This window comes from Leptodactylus fuscus, chromosome 3, assembly GCF_031893055.1.
Source record: "Leptodactylus fuscus isolate aLepFus1 chromosome 3, aLepFus1.hap2, whole genome shotgun sequence".
Taxonomy (NCBI): Eukaryota; Metazoa; Chordata; class Amphibia; order Anura; family Leptodactylidae; genus Leptodactylus; species Leptodactylus fuscus.
In genome coordinates, this window is record NC_134267.1 from 52362523 (window position 1) to 52380578 (window position 18056).

The 18056-nt window shown below is 41.2% G+C and overlaps 1 protein-coding gene across 1 annotated transcript in view; it reads left to right on the forward strand.

The window, feature by feature from the left end:
* Positions 1-18056, forward strand: part of FANCL (FA complementation group L) — a 52720-nt gene that overhangs the window by 21050 nt on the left and 13614 nt on the right. Inside the window, exon 7 of the mRNA XM_075267587.1 lies at positions 6569-6637. Within this exon, the coding sequence (XP_075123688.1) occupies positions 6569-6637 (69 nt within the window). The remainder of the gene's footprint in view (positions 1-6568; positions 6638-18056) is intronic.

An 18056-nucleotide genomic window follows, 5' to 3' on the forward strand; every position in this document is an offset into this window, starting at 1 on the left:
TTGGGGGTACTACAGACACTCCAACTACCCTACTGATAGGGAATGTAGATTGTGAGCGCTATATGGGACAGTGTCTGCTGCGGAATATAATGGTGCTATATAAGACAGCAAAATAAAATATTGGTCTCTCTTTGTCTTTTATTTATTAATAACACTCCTTTTATTTCCTTCCAGCAGAATCCATCCATCCGGGGAAATTCTGCTTAAAATATGAAAAACTTTCTATCCAATTAATACTTTGTTCTTTTTTTTTTTTTTTTTTTTAATAAACCGTCTTCTATTTTGCCCGTTTCAGCCCAACAAAGCAGTTCTTCTATTTGTGTATATATTCAAAACCAAATAATTAAAAATCCCCGCGCCGAAAGTATTAATCTCTTGTGCGCAAATTTCACGGAAGCATTAAGAGCCTCCATAAATGTTCTGCCTCTTTTCATACATATATAAGTGGATATTTTAATGAATTTGTACTGTCGTTAGTAAGGACTACTGTTACTTCTGAGAGCTTAAGTTATTAAGTAAATTGTCTGAAGAATTGTTTTTCTTTTAAAGCCATTTCACAGTTGGCGAAATTACAGTTTCACTTACTAGTCTGTTAAGCAATGCGATAAAGGTGATTACTATGTGCCTTCTTCCTCGGAAGGTATCTCTCTAATTTTACCCTACATCATTAAGTTAGTGAAACAGAGCAGCCTTCCCCCGCAATAGACAATGCCGGCTTTTTAAAAAAAATTTTTTTAAAATCCTTTCAGTAATCTAATATTGCTTGTTTTTACTGTTAAAGGCAGCATTGCCATCAGCGCGAAGAGTCAGGTATAAAGAGAGCGGTATTTTTACTGCTTATTTTGTGTATAAAGAAGCAGCTGGTACATTAAATGAAGAAGCTAACGTGCCCGCATTAAAATCCAGGCTCTCATTATTTAAACCTAGGTTTTCTGAACTGTTTGTGACTTTTCAATAATACCCTCTCTTGCCTCTAGCCACTCAGACTTCCCTAAGCTCACAAAGCTAAGTAGTTCAATTTTTCAGCTTTTATCTTTGCCCAGGAGAAGATAAATGAAACGGGGGCAAAGAATATTTGTGATGGTGCGAGTGTAATCCAGCATTCAGTGTGAAGGGATAAGAACACACTCATTTAATGTGCAGAAACAACCATCTGTACGGGGAGATCCTGCAACAAACCTGCAGATGAAACGCATGTCATTTGCTGTAGTTCAGCATGGCCAGAAAGGATGGTGAAAACTCCAAATACATTACATGTCTGCAAAAGGAGTTTTATTGTGGTTTAGGTAAAATTATTATTTTCATGTTTTGGATGGGAGGGGCTGTATAGATCATTGATGGCGAACCCATGAAACCAAGATGTGACAAGACATTTTGGGTGACACATATTGTCTGTACCAAGTGTCGCAGGAAGACACCATCCATGGTCTCAAGCGGTGCCCTATAGAATAAACCTGGGGGTGCGACATTTATTTATTTTTTTAATATGCAGCTACTTATTGTGCTATTGCAATAAGCAACTGATGATAATTTTTACACGCACCTGTCCTGGCCCCTCTCCGCTGCCGCCTCTAGGCAGCGCTACACTTATGTCACAATGCTGAAGAATGCCGGGACACTACATACAGCGTCCTGGCATTTTTCATCGTTGGCACTGAAGAGCGGACAGGACCCGAGCGTGGACAGGTGAACAAAAATTATCAGCTGCTATACTCTGTGAGGGTGGGGGAAAAAAGAGTGTCATATACTGTATTGCAGATGGGCTTCAAAAAAAGGGGCCATATACTGTGCGGGGGTATAAAAGGGGGTCGTAAACTGTGTGAGGGGCAGATTTAGGGGATCATATGCTTTGTGATGAGGTAAAATAAGAGGTCATATAGTGTCTGGGGGGCCATAAAAAGGGGTCAGATACTGTGTGGGTGCCATAAGAAGATGTGACAGGTCACCCGAGTCAGGCTAGGTTTTTTTTTTTTTTTACAAATTTTGGCACACCGTACTCATAAGGCTAGGCATCACTGGTATAGATGTTAAAGAGGACCTGTCACCTGGTGTGAAAAGCCTAATAGCATGCGTCATCTGATAGGCGCTGTCATCTTGAGGATTTTGGCCCTTTGTTCATGTAACTCTATTCGTTCGTTCCAAAGATATAAGCCCTTCTAGTGGTACAGTAGGGTATATCCTCATTCGTTTAAATGTTTTAAAGATATAAGCACTTTTAGGGTTGATGCAAATTAGGCCACTGTTGTCACGCGTCTTTGCATTGTGATGCCACGCACCACTGAGCTACAATTGCAGGCCTCAGGGGTCCCTGATGTTATTCGGAATCCAGAAGAATACAAAGGCCAGCGCTAGAGCCCAGTGGAGGCGAGTAACACTGTTTACGATTATTTATCTCCCCAGGTCTCCTCTAAAGAGACCCCAGAGTATAACAATAGCGGTTCCAATTTCTTACATTTTTAGTATGGTTGAAAAACCCATATGTCCCTCAAGCTCATCCAAGGGATAGGAAACGCCATGACAATCTATAATTTGTGAATGATAATCTGTCTGTTTTCTGCTCAAATTAACAGTAGATGACCTTATTCCTGGAGTTTTTCTCCTGCTTGTGGGAGCTCTCATTGTCTCCCTCTCTCTGAAGAAGAGGATGTCACATGTGGTCCTCCTTTCTGACTATCTCCATTTCTCCTTGGCGTTCCTGTATCTTTAGGGAATGTGGTTCACCTGCAGAGCAGCAGATTCTGCAGTGTCTCAGTGTTTGTGAAGATGGAGACTATCGGGAAAGCATATACAAATAAACTTTCCTTGATGGTAATAAGAAAACAGAGTTTTTTTAGCCCCACTTTTTGGAATATAGCTCCTTTATATATCAGTACTTTGCTTTCTATATGCCTAATGGCACAACCTGGAATTAAAGCCAAACAAGGCCATGCTGATAGACTTCTTGAAAGCCAGGCACTGATCTATAGGGAGCTACTTACCAATTACAGCGCTAACTTACACTGAGAAATATAGGAGGCAGCTGTAAATAGAGGCTATGTTTGTCAAAAAGGAGAAGATTCATTAGAATGGTTGTCCTTTTTGATTGAATAGTTTAACTCGCTGCAAGCCCCGGTAGCATCATAACAGCTGAGCTGTACAGAACTGGCCATAATAAAGACAATCATCAAAGTTGTGAGTTATAGTGGCATTACCTTGTGATTATTCAGACTGGTATATGTACCGTTCTTTAGAAATCCTGTACGGCAGGGGTGCTCACACTTTTTCAGCATGTGAGCTACTTCCTAAACTGATTAAGGCAAAAGATCTACTACCCACTTCTTGTGGGTGGGGCCGGGCGGGCCTGTGGGCGGGGTCGGGTTATGGGCGGAGTCGGCGCGGAGCGTGACAGAAGGAGACAGCGGCGTTCTGTGGCCGCCCTGGGATCCCCGGTGTCTGTTTGCTTACAGCGCAGGCTGAGAGTTATCTCTGCACACTGGCAGGCTGGTGCTGCGGCAGCCCCACCTGCCAGTGTCCGGAGATGACTCTCAGCCTGTGCTGTGAAGAAGCAGCACCCCGGCTCCCTCCATCCCTAAGAGCGGGGAGCCAAATGTCCGAAGTGCTTGTTCACAGCGCAGGCTGAGAGTCGACTCTCAGCCTGCACTGTGAACAAGCAGACACTGGGGATCCCTGGCTGCATCCCACGATTGACCCATACGTCTTTCGCGATCGACCGGTAGATCGCGATCGACGTATTCGGCACCCCTGCTGTACGGCAACACTAAGTTTCATTAAAGACCAACAGCAGTGAATGCTAGTGAACTGGCCCTTCATCCAAATGGTGGTGGCCTGAGGGACTTTCATTCCCCCATTCTCTAACACTGGGAAACCTGGCAGTTGGACCCTTGGTAATGTGACACTTATCCCCTGTCCTGAGGATTGCTGTTGGATTCCTCCACTCCTTGGAGAACCCTTTAAACAAAAACGGATTGTCAAACCCTATTTCCATTTCTCCCATTCCTTTTAGGATTTAAGTAGCGGATATAGAAGGGATGAGTAAAACGGTTTCATTTTATTAAAATTGTTCAAGAAATCAAGTTCTATTAATAGGAATTATTATTGCATGTTTGTGATGTGTTAGGATATTAATGAATTCTTAGTCGTTGCTTATAATGCATTGTCGCTTGTTTCCACTAATTAATTTATTACATTACACTACGTGGTAAGTTTTTATTATATACATTTCTAGGTTATATAGTTTTTCTGTTATTATGTAATTAATTCCTTAGATACTATAGTATATTTTTAGGTATTCATTAAATCAATTAATTGGTTCTAGGAAGTCAATTATCTTATCCTATTAACGTTATTGATAGGTGTTGAGGCTCAATTTAATTATTATAACTTTTATTAATTATGTTCAATGGATTACACAAAATGCAAAGATATGTACGGTAATTAAAAGTTAATGGCTGTGGCACCTGTGACTTGTGGATAAAGTGGGGAACTTTGGTGACTTATGGGCAACTTCAATGTTTCCCTGTAGGAAAATGAAGCTACAAATGAATAAAGAAAAAATTTAAAGAGGTTATTGAGTTTTTAAAAAAAATATGGGCCCAGTGACAGGATGCATCAATACAAAAGATTTACTAATATATATCCTGTTTAAATTCAGACCTGGTTATCTGATTTGTTTTCAGGGCATTAACCAAAGTTGTGACATTTTGTTTGCACGCTCACTACCCCTCCCTGTGAGCAGTTCAGGCAGCAAATGAAATGTCACAGCAGCATGTGACCTCCTTGCCTCTACTAACCACTCATGGGAGTTATTTATTGCCCGGTGAGATATGGGGAGGAGAGTGATGCTGCACTGACTGATGAAGTAAGACACACACTATGACAAACCGTGTTGCGGGGTGGGGGTGGGGGTTATGAACACCCCCTCCAATGTTACCACACAGTTATCAGTTTGCTGATATATTATTAGTAAAAATAATGGAGGGACGTCAGAACTTTTGACTTCAGAATTGTTATATTATGAGGAACATATGTATTTACTAACATAGACATGTCAGGAGATCCTAACTGAATTTTTTTTTATAATGCAATGTAGAAAAGCTGGACTTTTAAAAAGGGGTTTACTATGCTAAAAATATTGATGATTCACCTGAAGGATAGGTCATCAACACCAGATTATTTGAGACTTGGAACTCCCATGAATTAGCTGCTTTTAGTAGCTGATACACAAAGATTAGAACAGGACGCATACAGCGCTGTTCTTTGTGCAGTGGCCAGACCTGGAACTGCAGATTACCTCTTATTCATTTGAATAGGATCTAAGGTGCAGTGACTCAGTTTCACCACTACACAGAGAACAGTGCTGTCTGCCTCCTGCCCCATTCTCTGTGTATCAGGTCCTGAGAAAAGCTTGTCCATGAGGTTGGTGGGTATCAGATCCCCCACAGATCTTAGATTAGAGACCTATCTTAATTTTAACCTGCAAAATCCCTTTACTACAGTTGAACTGTGGTATCCTGACTTGTATGGCCACAGCTTTGACATAGTTTTAATATATGTTTTCCTATTAAGGTTAATGATATGTTAAAGGGGTTCTCCCATATCAGCCTTTTAGCCAGGCTGTATGCTTTGTCTGCTTCTCACTTCCTGTATTTCTCTCCCTCCCCCTTCCTCCTGCTGAACGGGACAAACAACACTTCTGCTGGTCAGATACTATGCAGATTCTTGAACAGAACATACTCAGTGTTATCTGTGTGTTTACATATAGAGATAACAGACCAGGTTTTATCAGCAAAGTGCAAGTATCTGACTGAACAGATTGTCCTGTCGGTACTGAGTAAGTGATCTCACTTCCCCTATCTCCCAGGTCCGTGGTTATAGCAATGCTGTATAAACAATGGAAGGAATAAGGTCACATAGCAGGCAAACAAAGCAGAATTTCTAAAGCAATATATTTAGGAAAAGGCTTCAATTTACATAAGCTACCAGTATAGATGGGATCCTTGAGATGGGACAACCCTTTTAAATGTGTGTCAGATTTTTCTCGTGTATATGCTGAATGTGTACATTTTGCCATAAAGCTATTTTATTGACTATTCAGACTGTCCTCGGTTTCTAGAATAACTCTGGATTTTTATTCATTATTCCAACAATGCCCGTAAATCTTTAGGTGGCCTGCTATTCAAAATGGTGAGTTTTATATCAGCATGCCCCATATGCTAATGCTATACTCAGAGGTATTGGGGTAGTGGCGTAAGGCTGGCAGTCAGCTCTCTAAGCACATTTACTGCTCAGTTGTGTTTGCACTTGGTGGTTGTTGATTTCACTGCTAACAGACACTGACTCTACACTGCCCCCAACAACCTCAGGTGTACTGCTATTGTACAGACACTATTGATAAATATAGTTTATTCTGTAGACTGTGCCACTTGAAGAATTTATAGTAGACATGGTTGGGATAGTGGATAGAAGTCTGACAGCGCTGTACAGGTTCACTTTAATGTTTGGCTAATTTTCTGTTTTGTGATCAAATTCTTTTGGATTAACCTGTTACTTGTATTGTGATTTGCTTTAGTACCCATATAAGGCCCCAGATTGTTGTGTGGACTTACCGGTAGCATTTTCCATCTCGTGGACACCACAGGTAAGAGATGTCACGCTTGCACACTCACAGCACGTTTTCCACTTAGTTTCATTGTTGTTGGCCATCTCTAGCTCTAGGATATGGCTGCTATGATTTTATCTCTTGTGTTGTCTTAAGGGAGAACATTTTACTTTCTAGGTTTTATTTTATTGGCTGGTAAATCATACAGAAAGTGTATCTTTGCTACTATGTTTCTGCCGTTTTGTGTATGCAGCTCCTTTGCATTGTATGTATGTAATCTGTTACTACAGAGACACCAAGCAAACCTTTAGGCTAGGTTCACATGGAAAAATGTTCCTGGCAGAATACCATGCAGGAATACTGCCGCCCGAAGTAGGAGGCCGACTCTTCCATTTTGCTCTAGCTGAAAAATAAAAAAATAAAATCTGCATCCTGCCATATCTTCAAGTGGATTCCGCCTGAAGCTCCTATGGCATTGAATGTGAGTTGGAAACCTTCCTAAGGCTGAGGCCCCACATTGCAGAAATGCAGCTTTTTGTGTTGCAGATTTTGCTGTGGTTTTTTGAGCCAAAGCCAGGATTGGATTGAGCAAAAGGGAGAAGTATAAGAACTTTCTATATATTTCCCATTCTTCTTGTAGCCATACTTGGCTTTGGCTCAAAAAAATGCAGCAAAATCTGCAACAAAAGAAGCTGCGTTTCCACAATGTGGGGCCTTAGCCTAAATATTTCCCCAGTAGATTTTGGTAGATTCTGCCAGAAAATCCACCATGTGCACCTAGCCTTAGAGGATATTTTCACATGGTGAATTTTGGAAAGGTTGAGTTTGTCTTAAAACCTTAAAGGGGTTGTCCCATCACAAGGATCCTATCTATACTGCTTGTTAATGTGGATGTAAGACTTTTCCTAAATACACTGCTTCAGCAAAACTTCTTTGTTTGTCCACTTTCTTACTTTATTCAATTCATTGTTGACACTGCCCTTGACTTATCTGCTCAAAAGTCAAGTGATGTATCTTCCTGCTCTCAGGGGGGAGGGAGGGGGGGCTAAGTGCACGGGAGTGAGCCTGTGTTTCTAGCTATTTCTGTGTTTACACCACGTGACCTAGCTTCCTGTTAGATAGGGAAGAGGAGCTGCTTTCATTTCTTCTGTTCTCCCAGTTATCAGGCTAGCTAATTCAATTGTGTTCATTATGGCAGAGACAGGCAGTGTCTGTATGTAACACAGAATGGAGTTGCTGCTGCCTGTACTTCATAGTCCAATATGGGTGGGCGGAGCTATACGTGAATTTGAGGGCGGAGCTAAATGGCAGGTTGCATGTGAAACCCCACCCACCAAATGATGCAAGAAACCAGGAAGAAAGAAGATTTTACAGCAGTAAAGACTGATGAGTATGTGACGTGGGAATACCCCTTTAAAATCACGTGTGCAAACCCGCACCAGACACCTGCAGTTCAGCCTCGGCTCCCACAGGGCTCGCAAGACAAGGAGGGATAAACGGTACTAGTATGGCAGGTCCACAGAGAATGCATATGCCACAGAGTTTACATCCAGCTTTGTGTGGAGAAAATCCACAGTGGGCTATAGTAACAGGAAAAAGGAAAATCTACAGTGACACTTTTATGACAAGTTTCTGGATGGGGCTTGTGCGGCCCATCAGATTTATTATAATTTACTCCAGAAACTGCTTCTGGCTGGTGTGCATCTAATATAGCGTCAGAGATCCCCATCTCCCCCTATATGTTTCTATTATGGAAACACATTGACTACAACCTGTTATGGGTCACTGCTTCATCTGTTATAGGATATGCGGATGGGCGATATGATCACTACTCTGTGCTCAGCTGCAGGAGGATGGATGGATACAAGGATAGACAGAAGTGTATAAGCAGGGGAGCGGCAAATGTAATATCAGCTAGTAACCTTGTAGAAAGTGTGACCGGTAACAGGCAGCAGCTCCTCTGTATCTGTAACATAGCAGTCATTTACAATTTTTCTGTGATTGTGGATTTATTTAATACTTCCAAAAAATTCTCCAAAATATTGTTCCCATGGAAAATCACATTGCAGAAGTGACGTTGTACTTGTGTTTTTCTCGTCGTTATTAAAACCAAAGCACTGTCTAAGGTGGATCTTTATCTTACAACTTCATTGTATGAATGAGATTGCACGCCAATACTGCCAGCTGTCATTGTTAGTGGGCATGCTCTACACGCACAAATATCATGGCTGGGCCGGGTGGATTTGTGGCCAGGGCAATATATTCTGGAATACACCTGTCAAAAAAGGCCCACAATAAATGAAACATTGCATCTGCAGCTGCCCCCAAACATGGAAGCCAGTTGTACTTTACAATGACTTCTCCAAAGCCGTGACTATTAACCCCTTAATGAGCAAGCAGGTTTTGGGGTTTTAGTTGTAACATTTTTAGGGCCATAACATTTCTTATTTTTCAGTTAATGTATTTGTATGAGGACTTGTTTTTTGGAGGATGAGTTGCAGTTTGTAATGCACCCTTTTAAGATTAATTATCTATCTATCTATCTATCTATCTATCTATCTACAGTCCTATGAAAAAGTTTGGGCACCCCTATTAATCTTAATCATTTTTTGTTCTAAATATTTTGGTGTTTGCAACAGCCATTTCAGTTTGATATATCTAATAACTGATGGACACAGTAATATTTCAGGATTGAAATGAGGTTTATTGTACTAACAGAAAATGTGCAATATGCATTAAACCAAAATTTGACCGGTGCAAAAGTATGGGCACCCTTATCATTTTATTGATTTGAATTCCCCTAACTACTTTTTACTGACTTACTGAAGCACAAAATTGGTTTTGTAACCTCAGTGAGCTTTGAACTTCATAGCCAGATGTATCCAATCATAAGAAAAGGTATTTAAGGTGGCCAATTGCAAGTTGATCTCCTATTTGAATCTCCTCTGAAGAGTGGCATCATGGGCTACTCAAAACAACTCTCAAATGATCTGAAAACAAAGATTGTTCAACATAGTTGTTCAGGGGAAGGATACAAAAAGTTGTCTCAGAGATTTAACCTGTCAGTTTCCACTGTGAGGAACATAGTAAGGAAATGGAAGACCACAGGGACAGTTCTTGTTAAGCCCAGAAGTGGCAGGCCAAGAAAAATATCAGAAAGGCAGAGAAGAAGAATGGTGAGAACAGTCAAGGACAATCCACAGACCACCTCCAAAGAGCTGCAGCATCATCTTGCTGCAGATGATGTCACTGTGCATCGTCAACTATACAGCGCACTTTGCACAAATAGAAGCTGTATGGGAGAGTGATGAGAAAGAAGCCGTTTCTGCACGTACGCCACAAATAGAGTTGCCTGAGGTATGAAAAAGCACATTTGGACAAGGCAGCTTCATTTTGGAAACAAAAATTGAGTTGTTTGGTTATAAAAAAAAGGCGTTATGCATGGCGTCCAAAAAGAAACAGCATTCCAAGAAAAACACATGCTACCCACTGTAAAATTTGGTGGAGGTTCCATCATGCTTTGGGGCTGTGTAGCCAATGCCGGCATCGGGAATCTTGTTAAAGTTGAGAGTTGCATGGATTCCACTCAGTATCAGCAGATTCTTGAGAATAATGTTCAAGAATCAGTGACGAAGTTGAAGTTACGCCGGGGATGGATATTTCAGCAAGACAATGATCCAAAACACCGCTCCAAATCCTCAGACATTCATGCAGAGGAACAATTACAATGTTCTGGAATGGCCGTCCCAGTCCCCAGACCTGAATATCATTGAACATCTGTGGGATGATTTGAAGCGGGCTGTCCATGCTCGGCGACCATCTAACTTAACTGAACTTGAATTGTTTGTCCAAAATACCTTTATCCAGGATCCAGGAACTGATTAAAAGCTACAGGAAGCGACTAGAGGCTGTTATCTTTGCAAAAGGAGGATCTACTAAATATTAATGTCACTTTTCTGTTGAGGTGCCCATACTTTTGCACCGGTCAAATTTTGGTTTAATGCATATTGCACATTTTCTGTTAGTACAATAAACCTCATTTCAATCCTGAAATATTACTGTGTCCATCAGTTATTAGATATATCAAACTGAAATGGCTGCTGCAAACACCAAAATATTTAGAACTAAAAATGATTAAGATTAATAGGGGTGCCCAAACTTTTTCATAGGACTGTATCTATCTATCTATCTATCTATCTATCTATCTATCTATCTATCTATCTATCTATCTATCTTACTATTATTATTATTATTTAACTCTTTCAGTAACTTTCTTCAGGTGTATCATTTTAAAGTGAATGTACAGCGTGCGGCAGGGTGTTAGAAAGGAGTTAAAGAGGTTTATCCACTTAAGATACTTATTCCCTATTCTCAAATTAGGAGAGAAGTGTCTTATTGCCGTTCTCTGAGACCCCATCAATCATGATGGGGACCCCCAAATGCCTTATTAGAATGTAACTGCACATGCTCGCCCAGTGCTTCATTCATTTTTCTCTGTCTTGAAGTCCCTGCTGTATATAATGAAATCTTTTTGCAGCGAGGCATAAAATGGGGATCACAACTCTGAGATGGCTTGACTTTGTGGGAAACATGTCCACTGATTTCTTTCTTTTGATCTTTCCGTTTCATGTAAGCCACCTGCTACCATTCAATAAAATACGTATAAGAAACCATAAGGGTTTCCTTATTGTATTGATCAAAGATGTCGGAGTCTTCTACACTGTCCAACATCTGGTAGTGATTCCCAATGTGTGTTCATATAGGATAGATAACAAGAACATGTAGTGTACTGTGTGTGGAGATGTAGACATGAGGATTAGATTGTAATATACACAGCAAACAGAGCCAGGTCATCATTATTACTGCAGCTTGTATTGTATGTATGGCTATGCCCAGGCACTTGCCGTTAAGTCTATAGAATTTCTGGCAGTCGGGTGTATTAGTAAAGGAGTGATGCTAACTTTTGGGTTCATATCCCATTCATCCCACCATGTTTGCTGGCTTTTGTGTAGTATTTTACTTCGCCTATACGTTCCATCACTGTGAATGGGGTTTATAAAAGAAATGCACATTTTTGAGGGTGTGCTTTGCCTTATATTGACTTTTTTTTTTTTTTTGCGCTTTTTAGCTATTGATATCAGTGTAAAACAGCTGCCAAGAGCAGGACTGCATCATCACTAGGCTGTGAGGAAACTAGCCCTGTAGTTTTTGAACGTCACCAATACTACTCCCCCCCCCCCCACCATACTTACATGTGTTCATGTCCGGATCTTCTGAGCACGAAATGTCACTACTTTTAGGGGAAGGGGCAACTCCTCCTCTTCTTGACGTTTGCCGACCTCCCACACCTGTGTAATAGAGTTGGAGTGCTGGCATGCTGGCAATCCAGCTCTATTGTGCAGGCGTTGGCAGACGTGAAAAAGAGAAGGAAAGAAGAAAGAGATATCCCGTGCCTAAAAGATCCAGACAGGAAGACAGGTAAGTATGATGGGGTAGGGAGGTGGGCTGAGTTAGTTAAATAGGACTACTAGTCCACGGGCTAGCTAGGGAAATAGGGAGGGGATGTGAAAAGGGGAGCTGAGTGCAGAGCAATGCATCATGGTAGTTGTAGGATAAAAGAACAGCATGCCAGGAGCTCTCAGAATCCCAGAAATTGCTCAAAACACTGCTAAAAGTATCTGGGTGCACTTATTATCCCAGTAATAGCACTTAAAGAGGACCTTTCATGGTTTGGGGCACAGGCAGTTCTATATTCTACTGGAAAGCCAACAGTGCGCTGAATTCAGCACACTGTCAGCTTTCCCGATCTGTGCCCTGGGTAAAGAGCTATTGGTCCCGGTACCGTAACTCTTAACAGTCAGAAGGGCGTTGCTGACAGTCAGTCAGATACGTCCTTCTTCAAAGCAGCGCCAATAGTGCTGTGCTCTGAGACCGGGGAGGAACGCCCCCTCCCCTCCTGATAATACTCGTCTATGGAAGAGTACTGTGAGCAGAGGGAGAGGCCATTCCTCCCCGCTCACACTGTACAGCGCTATTGGCGCTGCTTTGAAGAAGGACGTTCCTGACTGACTGTCAGGAACGCCCTTCTGACTGTAAAGAGCTACGGTACCGGGACCGAATGCTCTTTACCCGAGGCACAGATCGGGAAAGCCGACAGTGCGCTGAACTCGGTCAGTTGTGAAATTCTGTGGGACTGCAGCAAGTTGTGGGAGATTACATATAAAGCGTATCTGTAGGTATCAGAGAAACCAACTGCAGTGTTCTTGACTGCGATTATTGTCAGTAAGTCCAGGAACGTCTCTGGCCAGTCCTCAATCACTTTCCCTCCTCAGAAATTCCCATATCCGTCTTTTAGCACGGCATTAGCAGTCCTTACTATTTTCTGTACTTTTCTAACTTGCAGACTTTAGTTATTGCTCCTGTAGAATAATATACAGTAGTTTCTGGCAGTGAATGAACCCTATGCCTCTGTGCAGATGTATTTATGTCACCACCTTGCATATACATAGGATGCAGACTTGTAGTTGAGATCAAAGGCAAACGTCGCACTGTCACTTTCTAATGCCGCCTACCGCCGCCGCTGAAATACCACCTTAATTAGTCCAACGTCTCACTTTTCCCTCTTACAGCGCTGCTCTTTGGAGTCTTACTCATATCTTAAATATCTCATGATCGTACGATGATGGAGCTGTCTATAAGTCACATTTCTACATTTTACTGTTTTATTACATTTTCATCTAAAAAGAGCACCCAGAGTTAGCCATAGATCTGCCTCTGAAAGTTTTCGTAGTCGCCCCGGTACCATTTGGACATTAAATGGTTTCCGTTCGTTGTACAGGTCAGTGTAGTGTTGTATTTTTTTTCCTATATGTTATTTTAGGTTGTGTTCAGATTATGGCTTTAAAATCTGATGGAGAAATTCAAGGCTGTTGTTGATTTTCTGCCACCATTGAGGCAGATCCTTGACTTTTCCTTTGTTGAATAAGAAGCAATTTACTTACTTCTGCCGTGGATTTTTTAAATTTTTTTTAAACAAATCCATATGGACATTTCATGTGGCAGGTGAAATATCCATTGACCATTCACATTCCATGTTTGTAATCAGATTTGATGTGGATATAGGGACAATAGTCATACCAAAATCTGCGTCAAATCTGACACAAAAGGGTAAAATAATAATAAATGTGATAAAATAGCAATTATTGGGGTTTGTTTTTTTAATGTAGATTGTGAGCCCCATATAGGAATCACAATGTACATTTTTTTTCTCCTATCAGTATGTCTTTGTAAAATGGGAGGAAATCCACACAAACGCGGGGAGAACATACAAACTCCTTGCAGATGTTGCTCCTGGCGGGATTCGAACCCAGGGCTCCAGCGCTGTAAGGCTGCGGTGCTAACCACTGAGCCACCGTGTCGCCCCCCGATATACTGGGGTTTGTGTACATAGCTGCAGCAATGATGTCCTTGTATACCCCACACTGCTTCAAACACTCAGTAGTATATTGCACAAGACTGCAAAGGCCATTGATTTGCTGCGGTGCTGACATTGGGGTATATAGGCTTGTCCTGGCAGGGGATAGAACTAGATGGGTGAGTATAGCTACTTTTTGTTATTGTGTAACTTATTTTAGGTTTTTACTACATTTTTATCTTGGACAACCCCTTTAAAGAGAACCTTTCACCACTTCCTCCAGTCCAATGGATCCATCAATAGGTGACACAATTGTAATTCTATCTCTAGCCCCCTTATATTCCGCAGCAGTCAGTGCAGTTAGTTTCAGCACATTTACAATTTTTACTGTCAGGTGGGTGGTGACAGGCAGGAGCAGACCAACTGGGACCGCCTACTTGACAGTAAAGTGCATAATGATGGCTTGGAAATGGTAGGGGCTAGAGAAACACATTTCAACTGTTCCAGAATCAATGGAGGGGCACCTATGAAAGATTGCAAAAGAGATGGAGGTGGTGAAAGGTCTGTTTAAGGCTGGGTCCCCAAGGGACGGATTTTTCACGCAGCGTTTTACAGTAAGGGCAAAGTGGATGAGATTCTAGAGAAACCCATGTCCAGTTTGTGGTAAAAATCGTGGTGTTGAGAAGCTACAATTTCCAAAACCGGTGTGCAGTATGTCTATTATACCTACTGAAACGCCGGCGGTTTCCCCATAGGTGTAATTGTAACAGAAAGTCCGCGGAGGAGAACTCTGCAAACTATCTGTCTAAAGCTTTGCGGGCACAACCGCGATGCATTGCCGCTTTTTTGCTGTGGGATATCCCATGGGGCCTTAGCCTTAAGAACCTAAGGAGACCACCTACTCTATAATACTTGTATTTCTCTGTGCTGCCTTAGGACTCGTTCACATCTGCGCCCGGTCTCCGTTCTGTAGGTTTCCGTTTCCTGCACAAAACAGAGACAGGAGACGGAAACCTGCAGGATTTGAATGGGTTTGAAAGATGTCTGGCCATAAGCGGCGGTGAGCGTTTTATTCTCTCCGCTGCAAAACTGTTTTTTTTAAATCGGACACAGAGTCGGACATGCACATACAGAGTCTGTGTCCAATTTTAAAAAAACGGTTTTGCGGCGGAGAGCATAAAACGCTCACCGCCGCTCACGGCTGGACCCGCTCTGACAGCTTTCCGTCTTCTGCATGCAAAAAACGGAAAGCTGAAAACGGAGACCCGAACGCTAGTGTGAACCTAGCGTTATATGTAGTAAATTCTATCCAGTTTATACTCTTGTTTCTTGAGTGTTTTAATCTCTATCTTTCTGGATATTTAGTTGCATTTTAAAGAAACCTAAAAGTCTGACAAAGCGACCATTGTGTTCACCGAATCATTTCCTTAAGATGTAGGCTTTCTATAAACGAACGCTGTGCTGCCTTCCTACACATCACGTCATGTGTAGGTGATACCAGCGCGTGACAACCCACTTACCAGCAATTTACTAATGACTATTCTTCATTTTATTAGCTTTTACTATAGAGGAAAAAAAAAAAAAAAAAACCCTAAAAGGAAGAAAGACAGAATAATTGATTTAGTTCTATTTACGTCCCGTCCTTTGTCTCGAGCAGGGTTTTGTTAATGCTACTGGACTTCAAAACTTGGAAGATTTTTTATTTTTTTTTGCAAAAAAATAATAGATGCCGTTTCTGGCATCCATATTAAAAATGGGTAATTTTCCTTATGGCCCCTGTCTTCCTGCTGGGTTGATAATGTTTTGATGTATTTTTCTTTTGCTCTGATGAGAGGTCTGCCGCTGGTGCAGTGACATATTCATTTGGATGAATAATTATAACTTGCACAATGTCAAGCTGAAGATGGTAGGGTTTTGTGCGTCATGACAAGTCTACTAGCCAGTGCAGGTGTCTCACAGCATGATCAGAAACAGCTAGTGTATTCTGGCTCAGAGGAGACATTTAGAGTGGTAAGAAATCAGCACCAAGGGCGATGCTGCCGCTGCTTCTGTTCCCGTGCAAGTCAAATAAATGCAAAGTGCTTCTCAATGACAAGTTTTTAAAGCGTTCATTTATTCAAGTTGTAGATTTTCTTTTAATTAACGGCATAATTTGTTATTCATTAAATGTTTCGCGGCCTCGCCACCACGACAGCTGAACGCAGACAATATTACTGCCCCTTAAGAATAATTGCCCAAACATTCGGACCATGCATCACCGTGATACATAGGTGGACTGAAAATGACTAATGGGGCTGCGTAACCCAAGATGCCCTAAAGTATGAAGGCCTGAAAAGAGGATTGTTGTAAATGACACTATCCTTTTGCCATCATTAATGCGACATTGTACCGGCTATGATTATTCATTGAAATGAATGTGTCAAAGGATGGCTTTGCTTAAAGGAGTGTCATTTCGGCTTTTTACATTTTTTGCTGGAGAAAAGAGAAAGGAAAAAGAAAATCACCTTTGTGTGTTGGTACTTGAATTGAAAGAGAGCTTTTTTAACACATTCGAAATGAAGTCATAGATCTGGAATGGCAGATCTGGCAGTCTATCATTTATTTCACGCTGAAATTCTATATTTTATACATACAGGACATATATATATATATATATATATATATATATATATATATATATATGTGTGTGTAAAAATCTATCATAAATAGCCTTACGTAGTTGTCTAATAATATTAGGTCTTGTGTGATTTTTGTATAGTACATTTGCTTCACCCCACCCCTATAGGATACAATGTAATTCCTAAAGACACAAAAAATTTAAAATGTATAAAAAAAATTTAAAAAAGCATTTCCTCCTTTCATGTCCTTTTTACAATTACAATTGAAACTTAGAGAAGATATATATATATATATATATATATATATATATATATATATACATATATATATATATATGTGTGTGTGTCACCCTTTTTCACCCATACTGTGATGTTTCTGTAAGACAACTGGCTGCAGCAGGGGTAAAAGGTTCATCTTGGGGGAGCCCCTCCTGCTTAATATACCTCAACTTCCTGTGATGCCTATCCACCTCGCCCTGCCTGAATGGCAAAGCAGTCAGTGTTGGGGGCACAAAGCATAAGGTCACACTAGAACAAAGCAGGTAAGGGCTCGTTCACATCTGCGCCCGGTCTCCGTTCATGCAGGTTTCCGTTTCCTGCACAAAACTGAGCAGGAGCCGGAAACCTGCAGGACTGTTTCATATCCATTCATTTGAATGGGTTTGAAAGCTGTCCGGCTGTGAGTGCTGGTGAGCGTTTTATGCTCTCCGCTGCGAAACCGTTTTTTTAAAACCGGGCACAGAGTCGGACATGCAGTACTCTGTGTCCAATTTTAAAAAAAAACGGTTCCGCGACAGCATAAAACGCTCACCACCACCTAAAGCCAGACCCGATCTGAAAGGTTTCTGTCTTCTGCATGCAGAGGACGGAAACCACAGAACGGACTGCCGAACGCTAGTGTGAACCTAGTGTCATTTGGCAAAGCTGTTTACACCAGATGAATGAACTATTTAAGGCTGTGATGCAGGCAGGATGGGGTCATGTTAGCCGAAAATTATTTTCATTAGATGTTGTGAACTTAACAATGTGATGAGGGCTCTGCAGGTGACAGCTGATAATTCATGTGCTTCATCTATAAATTTTGCCTGTTATATGACAGCATATATCAGTGGACGTGTGTGTGTGTGTGTGTGTGTGTGTGTGTGTGTGTATATATACAGTCCTATGAAAAAGTTTGGGCACCCCTATTAATCTTAATCATTTTTAGTTCTAAATATTTTGGTGTTTATAACAGCCATTTCAGTTTGATATATCTAATAACTGATGGACACAGTAATATTTCAGGATTGAAATGAGGTTTATTGTACTAACAGAAAATGTGCAATATGCATTAAACCAAAATTTGACCGGTGCAAAAGTATGGGCACCTCAACAGAAAAGTGACATTAATATTTAGTAGATCCTCCTTTTACAAAGATAACAGCCT